At 46.5% G+C, this 15,227-nt stretch overlaps 2 protein-coding genes across 8 annotated transcripts in view; one reads left to right on the forward strand and one right to left on the reverse strand.

Moving 5' to 3' along the window:
- The window catches only part of selenop2 (selenoprotein P2), a 224,777-nt gene that overhangs the window by 74,580 nt on the left and 134,970 nt on the right, over positions 1 to 15,227 (forward strand). The gene's annotated exons all lie outside the window — the stretch shown is intronic.
- Positions 1 to 15,227, reverse strand: part of rnf220a (ring finger protein 220a) — a 112,723-nt gene that overhangs the window by 58,096 nt on the left and 39,400 nt on the right. For 4 of the 7 annotated variants that reach the window (XM_052088757.1, XM_052088760.1, XM_052088756.1 and 1 more), the window contains exon 3: positions 12,583 to 12,687. The exons of the other annotated variants lie outside the window; for them this stretch is intronic. In XM_052088757.1, the coding sequence (XP_051944717.1) occupies positions 12,583 to 12,687 (105 nt within the window). The remainder of the gene's footprint in view (positions 1 to 12,582; positions 12,688 to 15,227) is intronic. 7 annotated transcript variants of the gene reach the window in all.

Below are 15,227 nucleotides of genomic sequence, written 5' to 3' on the forward strand. Positions count from 1 at the left end.
GGCCACTACCGCGACGTCCCTTCCTCTTTGATTGGCTGTGTCCAGCTGGCGCACGGCTGCCTGACCGTGATTCGGATTTTGTCCTTTCTTCTTTCGAGTCAATTTATTATGTATGCCGAGAGCAACGAGTCTCGGCGGTCATCTATCCAGTGGACAATTAGCCAATACGAAACATCGAGTGACGTACCGACCCGCGCGTCCTCCCGGATTTGACGCAGGACATTGCAAGGTAGTCATCAACAATTAGGCAAGGAGAAAGATGACAAAGCAAAGTGTGTCTCCCAAATGGTCATTATCTTTCACCTCGATATACCAATCGAAGTTATTCCCGCGGATGTGAGGTTTGGACTCTCCCAATTCAAACAGGGGCGGGCGGACAAACGCAAATAGATGACATTTTCGCTTTTTATTAAATATAAATAACTTTATTTATGCCACTCTGATAAAGCAGTCGGTCCAAAAGTGTGGCTTTGTACTGCATCCATGTTTGTTGATCTCTGCTTGCGTATTTGCGGTGGGTGCCCGACGCCACACAGAGGGGTACTTCCTGTACTCGAATGACAAAGATTCTTTGACGATAGAGCAAATGCAGAACACAAACCAATGTTCCGTTCAAAGGAGATAACCCCCGTTGTGTTTATGGGACCAAATATTTCGGGTTCAGGGGGGGGAAGAAATGAACTTCATATTATGATCGGTACAAAATTTACTTTCATTGATTTCCAGAGAGGCGGCCCGGTAGGCCAGTGGTTAGCACGTCGGCTTCACAGTGCAGAGGTACCGGGTTCGATTCCAGCTCCGGCCTCCCTGTGTGGAGTTTGCATGTTCTCCCCGGGCCTGCGTGGTTTTTCTCCGGGTGCTCCGGTTTCCTCCCACATTCCAAAAAAATATGCATGGCAGGCTGATTGAACACTCTAAATTGTCCCTAGGTGTGAGTGTGAGTGCGAATGGTTGTTCGTCTCTGTGTGCCCTGCGATTGGCTGGCAACCGATTCAGGGTGTCCCCTGTCTCCTGCCCGGAGACAGCTGGGATAGGCTCCAGCACCCCCCACGACCCTAGTGAGGATCAAGCGGTTAGGAAGATGAATGAATGAATGAACGAATGAATGAATGAATGAATGAATGAATGAATGAATGAATGAATGAATGATTTCCAGAGAATTCAAGTCAATTTGGGATGATTCCCGAAAAAAAAGTGGCATTGATCTTGCATTGATTCTTCCAAACTTGGGGTCATTTAATATATCCCCGATTTCGATAGATGGCTGGTTTGACATTGTTGGTATCAAACCGAACCAACTTGGCGTAACCTCCAAAGTCGTACGATCTCAAGTTAACCTCGAAAGTCTCAGGATGTTAAGTTTTGGACAAGGGAGGGATTCCGATTCGGGTGACCATCTGACGTTGCTCACCGTGTTCCAAGGGAATGCTCAGGGACTTTTTGTGACTGCTCAGGCGCATGGAAAATGAGAGGGAACACAGCCCCCCCCCGCCCCCCCCCCTCCCCGCTCTCCTTACTGTGGTGTAAACACAGATTGTTAGGTTAAGGGTTAAAAGTGTTGTGCTTAGATTCTCTCAGCGCTAATCTGATTTCTCGTCTCTTTGCGCGTCTATATTTATTTGGTTTTGTCAACACTCAGGTCTCCCTCTCTTGCGGTCTGTGTCTCTCTCTGGCTAGCTCTCCACTGCCAGCGTATTGATCGCTGCTAATGGATTGGCTCTGATTCCGGAGACGTCTAACATGCTTTCCTATCCTCTTATTTTCACCCGGGGAAATCAATGAGGAAAGGCCTGCAAATTTAGACAGGATCAGGTTTTCAGGAATTTACAGCCAAACGCGGCCCACCGCTGTTTATGAGGGGAGACGGTCAATGCGTGTTTGGATGTAGGTGAGCTACAGGCGAGAAAATGGTGCGCGGTTCAAAAAAAAAAAAAACCGGTTTGCGGTGATTTTGTGGTGAAGTCAGGCTGGTATTGATCCATTGCTGTGGACTAAATTGAGATTATGTGATGTGATTGCTTTTCCTGGTAGCCTTATTTGAAAAAATCTTTGGATACAGACGTTATTTTTGACACTCTTGACATTTTAATTATTGAGAATTAAGAATTGTTCACCACTTTGTATCAAAGAAAGAGGAGAGATCACGTCATCTAGCAGAGACGTGATCCGTCATCTAGCAGAGGCGGGTATTCCGTCAGCACTCGCGGTCACTCCGTCACTGACGGGCTCCCATTTTTCTGACGAATGACGACTGACCATGTGGACTAAGGACCGACACATCTGGATTTTCATTCGTTTGGTTCGACTTGAACAATGACGGTCGGGTGCCCGGGCCGCTGAAAAATGACGGACCGGCAACATTTTGAATTTAGAACCGCCGCTTATTTGACGACATAATAGCCAACTTCAGTCCGCCGCTATCTTTGCGTTTCTTGTGCAAAAAATAAAAAATTAAAAAAAAGATTGTGGGTGTGCATTTTGGGTTAAGTTTATAACATCACTGACTTCATGGTGAACACAAACACAGTCCAACTCAATCTATGCTAGAACATATAAGACACACACACACGCAGGTCTGGAGGTCTCTGCTGCACAAACAATGGCCGAAAACGTTTTGAATCTGAGAAGGCAATCGATGGCTAATGAGGAGTTTGAGAGTTTGTGTGTGTGTGTGGGCGCATGAATGTGTGTGTGTGTGCAAGACAGGGCAGAAGAGCCCAGCAGGTTTGAAACTCTATCCTGGGGCCAGATCATTTATAAATGGCAGGATATTGATGACTCGGGTGCGTGTGCGGCAGAAGGATTACGGATCCCCCCCCCCCCCCACACCCCCCCATGAAGTGCGTGTTTAGAGGTGGGAAGATATCAATGCGCTCCCTGCCTCTTCACACAGCCGAGCAAATTGGAGAAGTTGTCAGGAGTCACAACACGAGGGGCCAGACGGCTCGAGAAGTGGGTTGCGGGCAGGGTGGCGCTCAGTTGAGTGCTGAACATGGGAGGAGATGAGCTTTGGGATGGCGGAGGGGCGGGGAGACTTGATGACCTTTCTTGCATACTGCGGAAAGATCTACTTGCATCTTACAGATGACAAGACATTCCAAAATCGCGCAAACGTGACTGATCAAACAATGACACGATGTATTGTTTTGGCTGCAGGCTAATCGTAAGCGACGAAACCACGAACGTTTCCGTGGGCGGGCTGCGCAAACTCTGCTGGCATTTTCACGCATTGCGTTTGATCACGACATGTTCAACTGCTTCAACGGGTTTCTCGCATTGGCTTGTTTTTGACGACGTAGCACGCGCAACGGCTTCTTCCTCCTCCTCCTCCACGTCGCTAGGGGAGGAACTTCTCTTCTCCAAATAGCTTCATCTTCCAAAGTCATGGCTGCCCGTCAGCTGCGTGCGTCGCTGTACGTTTGATCAATTTGTGTGTTACTTTCAGTCGATTGCCAGTGGAAACCCGAATGGGCACTCTTCTAATTGATGCCTACGCCACACCAAACGCTTGGAAATAAAGCCGACTATTTAGCGTTAAATCACACAGTATGTGAGTAACCGAGACTGATTCAGCATCAGACGTCAACAATGCACACTAGACTAATGTAATAAGGATAGTGGGAGCCTTTTAGGCTAAGTAGTGGGTGAAATGGAGAGGATGGAGGTTTGTTCATGCCTAGTGGGCTGCTTTCAAGCTCACCCCCCCCCCTCTCCCCCCACCCCTCGCCCCTTTCACTCTCACTCTCCCACACAGCTACACAGTGGCTGCTGCTTTGTCCTGTTGCACAAACATTCCCACAGAAAAGAGGCCGAAAACCATTTACTTTCTCTCCTCTCACTAAATACCTACCCCACTTGCCCCCCCCCCACCCTCCCCGTCAGCGGTTGGGTCAGAAAAGGGTACCCCGCCTCACTTTCTCCCTCCTTGTCTTCACCCTGATTTCCCTCCCCCAATTTCACACAAACACACAAGGATACCAAACATAGACGCACATACAAAATGAACCCACCCGGTCAACAGCTGTACATGAGGTGACAAATTGGGGTCTTTGTCCGCTTAAAGGGGGGGGGGGGGGAAGCCCTACTTTGTGCACACATACATTGAGCCGTCCGCCTCTATTGTAGACGAAAGTTCCGTGGCTCGGCGGACAATGCGAGTTGCTCCTGATGTTTAAGAGGAGAAATATGGTGCTGCCTTTGTGGGAGGTAGAGAGCTTCAGTTCATTGAGAGATTGATATAGTGACGGGCAGATTAATGGGGCGAAGGACGGCGTTTTCATAGATGCGCACAGAAAGGAGAGAGAGGAAATAGCTGGAAAAGTAAAAAAAATAAAATCAAATCAAATGAATGCCGGAGAACCGTCATGAAGCAGGAAGGAGGTACATTGCAAATGGCACAATATTCTTCTCAGCTCGAGCCATTCCAATTATTTTTAATATCTTCCTTTGCAGTAAAACCGTACCAAAGCTTTCAACTACGATGTTTGTACCAATGTTTTCAATGAGCTAAAGACACGGTCATGGAAATGAAGTGGATGATGTTAGTAAGACAGAAATCGACAACTCCCACCCCAACATTAAAACAGGCTGGGTCACAAATAAGTCTTGACTAAGCTCGTAAAAAAGCCCAGAATAGGCCCGCGCTCTCACCACAGTCATCATTACACCACTGGCCCGTCAGAATAAAAGTTTTAATTTCACAGGAATAGTAACACGTTGTGGAACATTGTTCATGACATAAACAGGAATTGGTCATCTCATGTACCAGACGTGTCTCTTGATTTTTTTTTTTGGAGCACTATAAATATGAAGTCTGACCCTTCCTTTGGGAAAAAAAAAATCTTGATGTAAGACAAACAAATCTGTCCTGACTCACCACAGGTTTGCAAACGCAGGAACAGTTTTTTTTTTTCACACTCTGAGACAAAAACGAGATGGTTGATTTTCTGTCTTGAAATGGTGCAAAGCAATGACATTGTTATGCTTTTGTGATCTTTTTTTGGGGGGTGACACTACATTATTGCAATTTGGAATCTTTGAAATAATCTAATGTCTGACATGGAGGCAGTCACAAGAAGGAGTCGTGCCATTTCACTTGACAAAGCAGTAGCATCCGTTCCTTGCTGTGCACGGTGACTATTGGAGCTGGCCTTGCCCAAAATGCTTTTCTGGGTCTTATGTTCCAAGTCTTAAAAACTCTGTGATATATTTGTTTGCTGATTTCACCAACACCCCCAATTCCATCACTTCAAATTTCAACTGCCGTTACAATCCTGCTCTGTGTTTCCGTGACACTTCTCACACACATCCTTCATTTTGGGATTAGCAAAAAAAAACTTTTCAAATCAGTTATGGACCAGCATCACGTAAAGTCCTGAAAATCAGGATGCTCGAAAACACATATGCGTGTGGTGGTGGGCTGACCCCCGGGGTGAAACAGCCAAGCGTTTGACAGACTCCACCTCTTCACTTGTTAACTTGCTAATTAGACCTCACAGTCACTTCAGGGGACCGGACAATAGACTGCTGGCTGAGGATTGCGCATGCAGCAGCAACCCCCCCCCGTAACACATACACAGAGCAGACACACAGCTAACAACCCCCCCATATACACTCAACCAATGTGACCACCTGCCCCCACATTTGTACTCCAAGTGCGTTCACTGACTGCATGTGCTTCTATGTGTAGCACAAGTTGGTCATTCGAGGTTTGGTTGTTGTGTGCATGTGTGTGTGTGGGCGGGGGGGTCAGGTTACTGCGGTAACCGTGGTAGAGAGGCAGGATTGATATGTAAGGTGAAAGATGTGGTTCCCGCTCTCTATATGCTTCTCTCTCTGCCCAGCCTCCAAAAATAATCAGTGTGTGTGTGTGTGCGAGCGAGCGTTTGACGTGTAGATGTGTATGGTGGTTGCATGTGTGCGTGTTTGCCTAGTGGTCTCCAGATCGGGGCTAAACGGGGTTAAACATCTATGTTAGAGTCCCTTTCTCCGAGTTGTGTCATTAGCCCGCAGCTTAGAGGGCTATTACTGACACAGCTGCTGCTTGCTGGGTAAACACACACATGCACGCACTCTGTGGTATAGCAAGCTGCCCACCGGGATTGTGCACGCTGTCTGTTTGTGAAACACCCTTGCCAAATATCACATGGCTAAAAAACAGAGAATGTCCAACTGGCATGGCGTTGCTGCCCAAGTGCTTGTGTATGTGTGGGTATTTGTGTGAGAAAAAGAAAAAAATTCACCAACTCGAACAACAGAATGTCCCAGCATGTCATGTTTGCGTTGATTCATTCGCCATACACATTTAACAGAACCCTCACATGCGCACATATTGATAACCTACATCGGGATGTGTCTTTGTTACTCTTCAGGCATGACAAAAATATTCAAGTTTGATCTTGAATTCAACTGTCACTTCAAACTGTCATTGGAACGATAACTATGCATTCTGTAAAAAAATATTTTACATTTGGATTGCGCCGTAGTTTTCTGGTCACGTTTTGTATTTTTTTTTTTTCATGGAAGTAGTGTTTTGTTTTCTACTAAAATCTAGGGTTTGTTCTGGATGGGTTTTGGGTCCACTTGTCCTTTTGAGAAAAGCTATTTTCCTTTATCTGTCCTTTGCCTTTTGCAAGCGTTTTTGGTTTCCCTCCTTTTAATCTAGTTTATTGTAACGAGCATCATCAGTTGTACTTTGCCGATCTCGCAAAGTATATGATAAAAAATCATATATATATATATATATATATATATATATATATATATATATATATATATATATATAGGGGCGGCCCGGTAGTCCAGTGGTTAGCACGTCGGCTTCACAGTGCAGAGGTACCGGGTTCGATTCCAGCTCCGGCCTCCCTGTGTGGAGTTTGCATGTTCTCCCTGGTCCTGCGTGGGTTTTCTCCGGGTGCTCCGGTTTCCTCCCACATTCCAAAAACATGCATGGCAGGCTGATTGGACGCTCTAAATTGTCCCTAGGTGTGAATGTGAGTGCGGATGGTTGTTCGTTTCTGTGTGCCCTGCGATTGGCTGGCAACCGATTCAGGGTGTCCCCCGCCTACTGCCCGGAGACGGCTGGGATGGGCTCCAGTACCCCCCGCGACCCTAGTGAGGATCAAGCGGTACGGAAGATGAATGAATGAATGAATGAATGAATGAATATATATATATTTTTTTTTTTTGGTCCCAAATATTTGTTGTCAGAACTTTTCTCAGAGTCCACCTTTCCTAGAGTCCAATTTCATCCAGATCTTTCTGGAAATCATGACAATTCTGAGGTATTGATGAGAAAACGGAGCAATATTGAAACGTTTGATAAATATCTGCTGTTCTGACATTTTGTGTCTTGTACTGGCCAAAATAATCCTCTGGTTAATTTTAATGTACCGAGCCATGCTAGGAATGAATGTCCCAGGAGAGATAGTATATAATATATATATACAGTTGGTCTCACGTAATATGTTTGTGACTCTTTTTAGCCTGTGAGCATCTGGGATCACCATGGGTAGTCTGCGTGTTAAATAAATGAATGGTGCCTTTGGCCCATGTGCTAACCATGTTAGAATAACATGCGCAGATCAGGCCCCGCCGGACGGCACTGAAGCCTGACGCAGGGCTCTTCCGCAAGGTCGCTCCCTCGGGTGAAAGCCGTCCGGGCTCCATTCAGGGCCTTGTATATTTTCCCCTGGCCGCCTCTTTGTTTTCGCTAAGCTTAGATCAAAGTCTCTCCGCCGTTCCCATCCAGCCAGTCTGTTTTTTCATCAGAGCCACCAAGGTTGAGAGAAGAATGGATGCTGTGGAAGGTGTAAAGTGTTTGCGTATCCATCTGAAACAACTGGCTACAGTTCTGAGGGGCTGTGGCTTTCATGACAGCATGGAGGAGAAGACGACAAGATAAACAGTCGGAAAAAGCGGTCCAGGCTGAGCAGTTTTCCAGTCATTCAGTCAGATTTGATGGCACTGGAACAGAGGACCCTTAACTGGTTAGGTAGCCGCTGCCCCCCCCCCCCCTCGCCCAACAACAAAATAAATAAAGGAAAACATGTTTTTAAATCCGAACTAGAATTCAGAATCTGAAACAACGTTCCAAGGCATTGGAATGTCGTCTTGCTCCGCTGTTTTACAAACTTGTATCAAAAGCCAATTTCACTATCATGCGGAGCCTTGATGAAATCTTTGAGTCCGCCCAAAATGTACCATCTTGTTATCCCCTCCCATTAGCATGCGTGGTTTTTTTTGTCTGACTGCGTGGCTGCCAAGCTCATGAGGCACGGCTTATTGGAACAGGAGCCCGTTCCAACCACAACATGAGCTTGTATCATTTCTAATTACATTTTGGTCTACTGTGCTGCACTCCGTAAACAGATTTTGCCCATTGAAAGAAGCAGCAGAGTGAACTGCTCATCCGGCTGTCCAAATACATGATATCTCTCTATTGGTGGTTGAACAACACGCACGCACGCACGCACGCACGCACGCATGCACGTGTCTACACACGCACGCACACGCTGAGATGTTTCGCTTTTGTCGACCTTCTTCCGACAAGCCGCTTGCGTCAGTCACCCCGCGTCTTCTATCCCTCCCCTCCTTTCGTCTTTTACTGACATTGGCTGGCATCTGTTGAGCTGCTAAAGAGAAAAGGAATATGCACGCACACACACGTGTTTGCGTGTGTGAATGTGTTGGTCCTGCCGGGTTGAATTTGAACAAGCCGATGCCTGTTCTGCCCCGGTGGCCTATGAAATGAGAAAGGCAGCCACTGTGTTGCAGACCTCCACTGATAAATCTACCAGGGTTGCCCCCTCCGTGTGTGAATCCGCGTTGGTGTCTGCGTGCGTTCACCGCATATGCATATGCGCGCACGCGTGTAACTCGCGCGTCTGCGAACGGTGATCGCCCGTGTTTGCGTCTTGAACTTGTAACGCTCGAATAGCCATCCGGTTCGGTCTGTGCGGATAACGCGGACGTGCCCCCTGTGCCCCGTGCGGTGTAATCTCGTATCATCGCTTCAAATGCGTGACATTAAAACACAGCACGGTGGATTCTTTGGCAGAAATTGCTTTTCATGCTCCTTCTTATTTTCTCTCATTTCCATCCATGTGCACATATTTGTCACCCGGAGGATTGGAGGTCATGTTACTGATCTGTGGAGCGTTCAAAGATAACAAACTGGGTCTGAGTGCGATGTCGAGTGGGCATGCACATGACAGAAGGCCGGATATCAAAGACACAAAGGCACTTGTAACACACCACTCACAGTCAAACCCGCTTCCCTACAGAAGGCATCTCTACGTTCTAACGCTAGTTAGCCATTTCCAAACAAAATGGCCGCCAACTACGATGTAGAATACAGTGTGAACATTTACAGCTGTAATAACATGAGAACGTAATACAGCTGACGCATATCAATTACAAAAACGCGGATACAGCATGAAGAAGAAAAAGTTCTACGAGACATGAAACAAACATCTGTAGCGCTCATCGCCGAAAACATTCAGTGCCTTCCCCACTTCGGGGTTTGCCGAAACCGCCGTCAATCATCTTTCGGTCTGTGGGCCTCGAACTCTACCGTGATTTTGCCGCCATTACCGACGATCGTCAAAACCGTTCGTCGTAAGCAAATGGAGAACGAATTACGTGAAATCGGGACTTTGAAATGTGAACGTTACGCTATAAGGGTGAAAACGGAAACGGGGTACGTTCAAAAGAGTTTTAGCCGTGTACCGGGATATAAATTTGGGGGGAAAACGATGCAGATGATCATCTGGACTGCAATCCATTGTTGTATTTTGCAAATAAGACACTTTCTGCATTTGGAGTGCAAAAAAAAAAAAGGGGGACGTATCAGTGATTCATTGTGGGAGGGAATTTGTAGACAAATTCTGGGCGGCGCCCATTCACCGGCGTGAATTATAAACCAGTGTGTAGTCGCGACGGCATTTTTAACGTCGCTGGAGCAACTCCACCGCGGCATGAGGAATTCCACGACCGCAGTGCCTCTCAGCGAGGGGCTCGTTCAACAAAGCAAATATTGTCATGTGCGCATACAAACAAATAATGAATGCACATTGCCGGCGCGGATCAGACGGCCCTCTCATGGTCTCGCGTACACAAGGCAAAGGGGGGAGAGATGGTAAGCGAGACTTTTTTATTTTTTATGAGCACGGGCCGCTTCCTAGCCTGCCATAATTCAACTCTTAAATAACTGTGTGCATGTATGCGCGCGCGTGTGTGTGTGAGCGTGTAAAACACAGCCTCAGACATTATCCTCAAGTCGTGACAGCTGTAATTGTGGAGCATAATAAAATGGCTGCAGGGTGACACCTCTAACCACCTTCTATTAACACACACTTACACCATCCCCCCATTCCCTCCTGAGCTCTCATTCATGCGCGTGCACACACACACACACACGCACACACACACACACACACACACACACACGCGCTCACAGCAAGATGGTTTCGCCGTGGCCAAACAGGAGAATGCCATCTCCCGGCCCATCAAAGCTGAGTGCTTTCAGCAGGTCCCACTAATGTGTGTATGTTGATGTCTTGATTATATGCGTCAACATATACTTTTAATATTCAACAGATACTCGAGTTAAGTGCGCAAAAGAGAGAGAGAGAGAAAAAAAAGGTGCAGATTGTGGGGTTGCCGATATAGTTTCCGGTTCCCATTCTATTGCTATTCCCTATTGCTATTCCCATTATTGCTACGAGTGTGTCCGTCGCAAAAATTTGGTTTTCTTCTTTTTTTTAAATTATCTTTGCACAGCTGTTGTAAACAGTTGTAAAGTAGAAAATATGGATTTGGATACAATGGCGCACTCGAGCATTCATGAATTTATTCACGCTGCCAGAGAAAGGTGACGAACGGCGCTTGGTATTGGAGCTGTCTTTCGCAATGCTACATTCCCACGAAAAAGATGAACAAAAAATGAAAATAAATTAAAATGAGTGGTCGACTAGTTAGCACATCCATCATAGAACACACAAAATTGTCTGTAGGTGTGATGGTGAGTGCCAATACTTGAATTGTTTGTCTATGTGTGCCCTGTGAGTGGCGGACAACCATTTGAGGGTGGAGCCTAAGACGGCTGCAAATCGGCTCCGGCACGCCCGCGAACCTTGTGAGGAGAATGCGTGGTTCATACATGGATGTAAAAGGGTTGACTCTAAACAGCAACCACATTAAAAAGCATATTGGCCCAATCCCCCCCCCCCCCCCCCCCAAAAAGAAAACCTCACTGATAGTGTCAATTGAAGATCATCATTGCCTCCGTAAAAAGGGATTTTCATTGAGCTCTTGTGCTGGATGTCATTGGATTATGCAGGCGCACCTAAGAGTTTACGGACACACACACACAAACACACACACACACACACACACACACACATAGACTGCGGTGTCCATCCACACAGCACTAATCTGTGTAGCCAATAAGCAAGCAAAGTTTTCAGCTGTGAACAAAGGGCAGCTTGGCTATTATAGATCCTTCTTCTCTCTTCTCATAAAATCACTTTTTGCTTTCAGGATCACAAGCGTCCCCCACCCTAAGCCCCCTCCCACCCAAAAAAAAAAAACCTCCACCCGTATGAACTCTGGGAAAGGTATCAACACGTTGAATCCTTCCCGATTCAATTGGCCTCTCTTCCTCCTTTCTCTGCCCTGCTTCTCGGTGCCTTCAGGTTGTCACAGCACATGTCAGGCCTTAATGCTTTCCAATCTTCTCCCCAACACACACTGTCGCCTTTCATTTACAGGCCTGCTGACAGGGATGACCACCATCTGCACTCCTTCATCCTGTTCGCCGACGTCTGCCTCGCCTGTGCTCACAAGTCATTAGCTCTCCTTTGAACCATTTGCCATCTTTAGGGATTCACTCCAAGGTACGCGTTCAAGATCTTGTGGATTTTTCCCTCCCGTTAAGCGTCCACTCATTTTGCCAGCGTGCTCACCTATGCTCCAAACAAATCCAATGCTCTTTGTAGTCGCCGACCTGCCTCCTCGTCTGTTTGTCCCTCCCGCTGTTTTCACTTTAACAGCTTTCTATCTATTTGTCTCAGTGTCAGCGTTGGACACTTCAGGCCGCCACTTTAGCTCCCTATCCCCATTGTGCTTTCCCAGCCTGCCACGCTGGGTTTGCAATTGGCCAACAAGAGTAAACACTAGTTGCCCGGCATCAATCACGCCTCACGCACGCACCGACGGGCGCGTCTCCAGAGAGAGAAAGACAGAGAGGGAGGGAGATCGGGCGGGCTTCCAATTTCACTCCCCCCCCCCCACCCCCTGTCCCAACAATTGAACAACAGAATAACAATCGAAAATGAGACAATATGCCGTGGCGTAATGGCGCCTGATAGCCAAGAGAAAACACACTGCAGAAAGCTAACAATAACATATCTTAGAATGCCGAATGGGGGCCGTTTGTGATCTTTCCATGTCCCTAACATAAACACCACTACTATTTCTTTCTTTATTCTGCTTCTTTTATTGATCGGCGGATTCTGTGTCAGAAGGGGCACACCGATTGGCTTGAGTCGCGCATACGTCTGATGGAGTTAATTTGCTCACGGCTCGCAGTCAGGTCTGCCTCTGTGCGGCCCGCTCCCAAATGGGCCGAAGCCCGGTACCGGTCCACGGACCGGTGGTTGGGGACCCTCGGTGTCCACCATTGCCCTACACCCAGGAACACACACAAATGAGCACACTTAAAATATGTATGTGTGTGAGAGAGAGAGAGAGACGGTGACTCTGCCTTGCCCATTAAATCAGCCCTGTGCTAATTGGTAGGAACAACAGCAACACTTTGGTAGTATATAATGTTTTATGACGCCTTCTTTATCACCATCTTTTAATGTTTGCCGCCATACGCGCGAGGTGGTCTTCCCGGCTTTATGTCTATGTTCCGCTCGAGTGTGCGTATATCCTGGATGATGATCCTAATGAGACGACGATGATGATGAGAGGGGACTGGAAATGCGCAGAGGCACAACAGCACGGTAAGCTCCTTAACGATGATCGCTCTGTGTGTGTGTGTGTGAGATCGCATGTGGAGTGAGTGTGTCCCTCTCTCGCCTCTTCACAAGCGAAACACAATCAACGCGGCTCTCATTTGCTATCAGTAATTAGAATGCTAATTAGCCCCTGGGAGCTAACGGGAACTAGTGTATTACAAGGGCTTGATTAGGGCTGTGATATTCCTACGGGAGGGATTTCCACTTGCGCGCCATTGGCTGAAACACCTGTCAGTTCAGACCTCCATCCAGTTGGGTGTGATTACCACTGAGTAGATGGAATTAGTCAGCGGGATAAGATTTACAGAGCGGCAGCCGAGGTCCAACTCCCGCTAACGAGATGTCGCAGAGATGTGTACCTTTCTGGAAGTGAGGAACCTCAAGTCCAATTCTTCTCAGTTGTCTTTCAAGTAAAAATCTCCCTTTAATGTATGTAGAATATTTGAATAGTTGAGGCAAGGTTGAGACATATGTATGAAGTAAGAAGTCTTTACAGCATCTCACCCCATGACCAAGCCTGAAGAACCACAATAATCCCGGTCAGGGCGAGCCAAATATTTGAGAGCCATACTTTGTCTGGTCCCTCCTCTCTAACCTACAAGAGATGCTCTGGGTGACCCCAACGGGGCCAAAAGCACCTGACAACTTAGCTCAGAGGATCATTGGAACAAAAACACCTTCGGCACGGTCAGCAGGCAGCGCAAAGCGGACATGTTTAATTTGGGGGATTGCAATTTTTAAAAAAACTTTTACGTATGCATTCCGCACTCCGGGTCGTATTATTCTTTGTGCCGCACAGATTTCCTAAGGACATAATTAAACACACACGTGTTCAAATGAATATCATATCAGATGTAATTTTCTCCTCCATTCAGCCATCGACACGAGACACCGTGAGGAGACGCCCTCGGCGTAACTCATGCGCGAAGGTGGAGGCCGGCGGATGCTCATGTACGCTCTGCAGACGGATCACCTTCGATTGGAATAAGACACGTCAGCGTGGTGTCATTGCAGGGGAACATACCAAGTGCTGGTTGACGACGAGCAATATTACTAATCAGTCTAATCAATCTAATACAAATCGGTGTGTGTGGGTATGTGTGTGTGTGTGTGTCTGGATGTGTGTGCATGCTTTGTACCTTTTTGTCTTCAGGACACACTAACTGAATTCTGATGACACACTCCTGCTCCATTATGTAGCTGCTTAACATGCTCTCTCTCTCTCACCCCCTCCCACCACCCCCCCCCCCCCCCCACACACACCTGGCAGTCAATTCCTTTTCGCATCAAAACTCTTGAATATTTCAGAGGAACTTCCTTATTCTATGACTGCCTTACTAAAAATTGTGTTTTAGCGTATGTGTGTGTGTGTGTGTTTGAATATTCTTACTGTATTCAAGAGCATGGCAACAGGCTCCTTAAGAAGCAAGAAAATAAATCCATCTTAGCTGAGAGGGGTGGGGGGGGGGTCAAAATGTGAGAAAAAATACTGGATGGGATGAAATGCTTCAGGCAAAAAAAAAAAAAAAGGGAGATAAGAAAAAAGAATGAGGTCCTTAAGGGGAGCATCTATGAGGCTTAGGGTTCATAGGCCTAATATGTGTGTGTGTGTCTCCAGAACGACCTCGCCACAACCATCAACACTTCCTGGAAGTGTGTCAATTTGGGAGAAAAAAAAATCTATCTATCAATCTACATATATATAATTCACAACCAGTAAGACATCTGTTTAAAAAATAATAATCATCAAAAATCAATGAATAAAAGAAAACAAAGCGAGAGACGTATGTAAGTATGCTAATGTGTGTTTTAGACAAGCTTCTCATACTGTTACATATTTCATTTCTTGCCAGTCCTGCATATAGACCACTCATTTAAAAACGTCTCACTCACACACGTCACACTTGCCCCCCCCCCCCCCACCACCACACACACACACACACACACACACACTCGGTGGTTCCTGGCTTGTGAGAGGAAACATCGTCATTCTTGTCCCCCCAGACAACTGATCAGTGATTAGATAAGATAAGATAAGATAAGATATCCTTTATTCGTCCCACAATGGGGAAATTTACAGCCTCCAGCAGCAAGAATGTATGTAGAAAGGAGAAAGAGAAAAAAAAAACAACAAACATCTTTCAATTAAATACAATATGAACACAAATGGATAAAAATTATTATTATTATTATGATTGTTAT

The sequence above is a fragment of the Hippocampus zosterae genome, chromosome 15 (genome assembly GCF_025434085.1).
Source record: "Hippocampus zosterae strain Florida chromosome 15, ASM2543408v3, whole genome shotgun sequence".
In the NCBI taxonomy this organism is placed as follows: domain Eukaryota; kingdom Metazoa; phylum Chordata; class Actinopteri; order Syngnathiformes; family Syngnathidae; genus Hippocampus; species Hippocampus zosterae.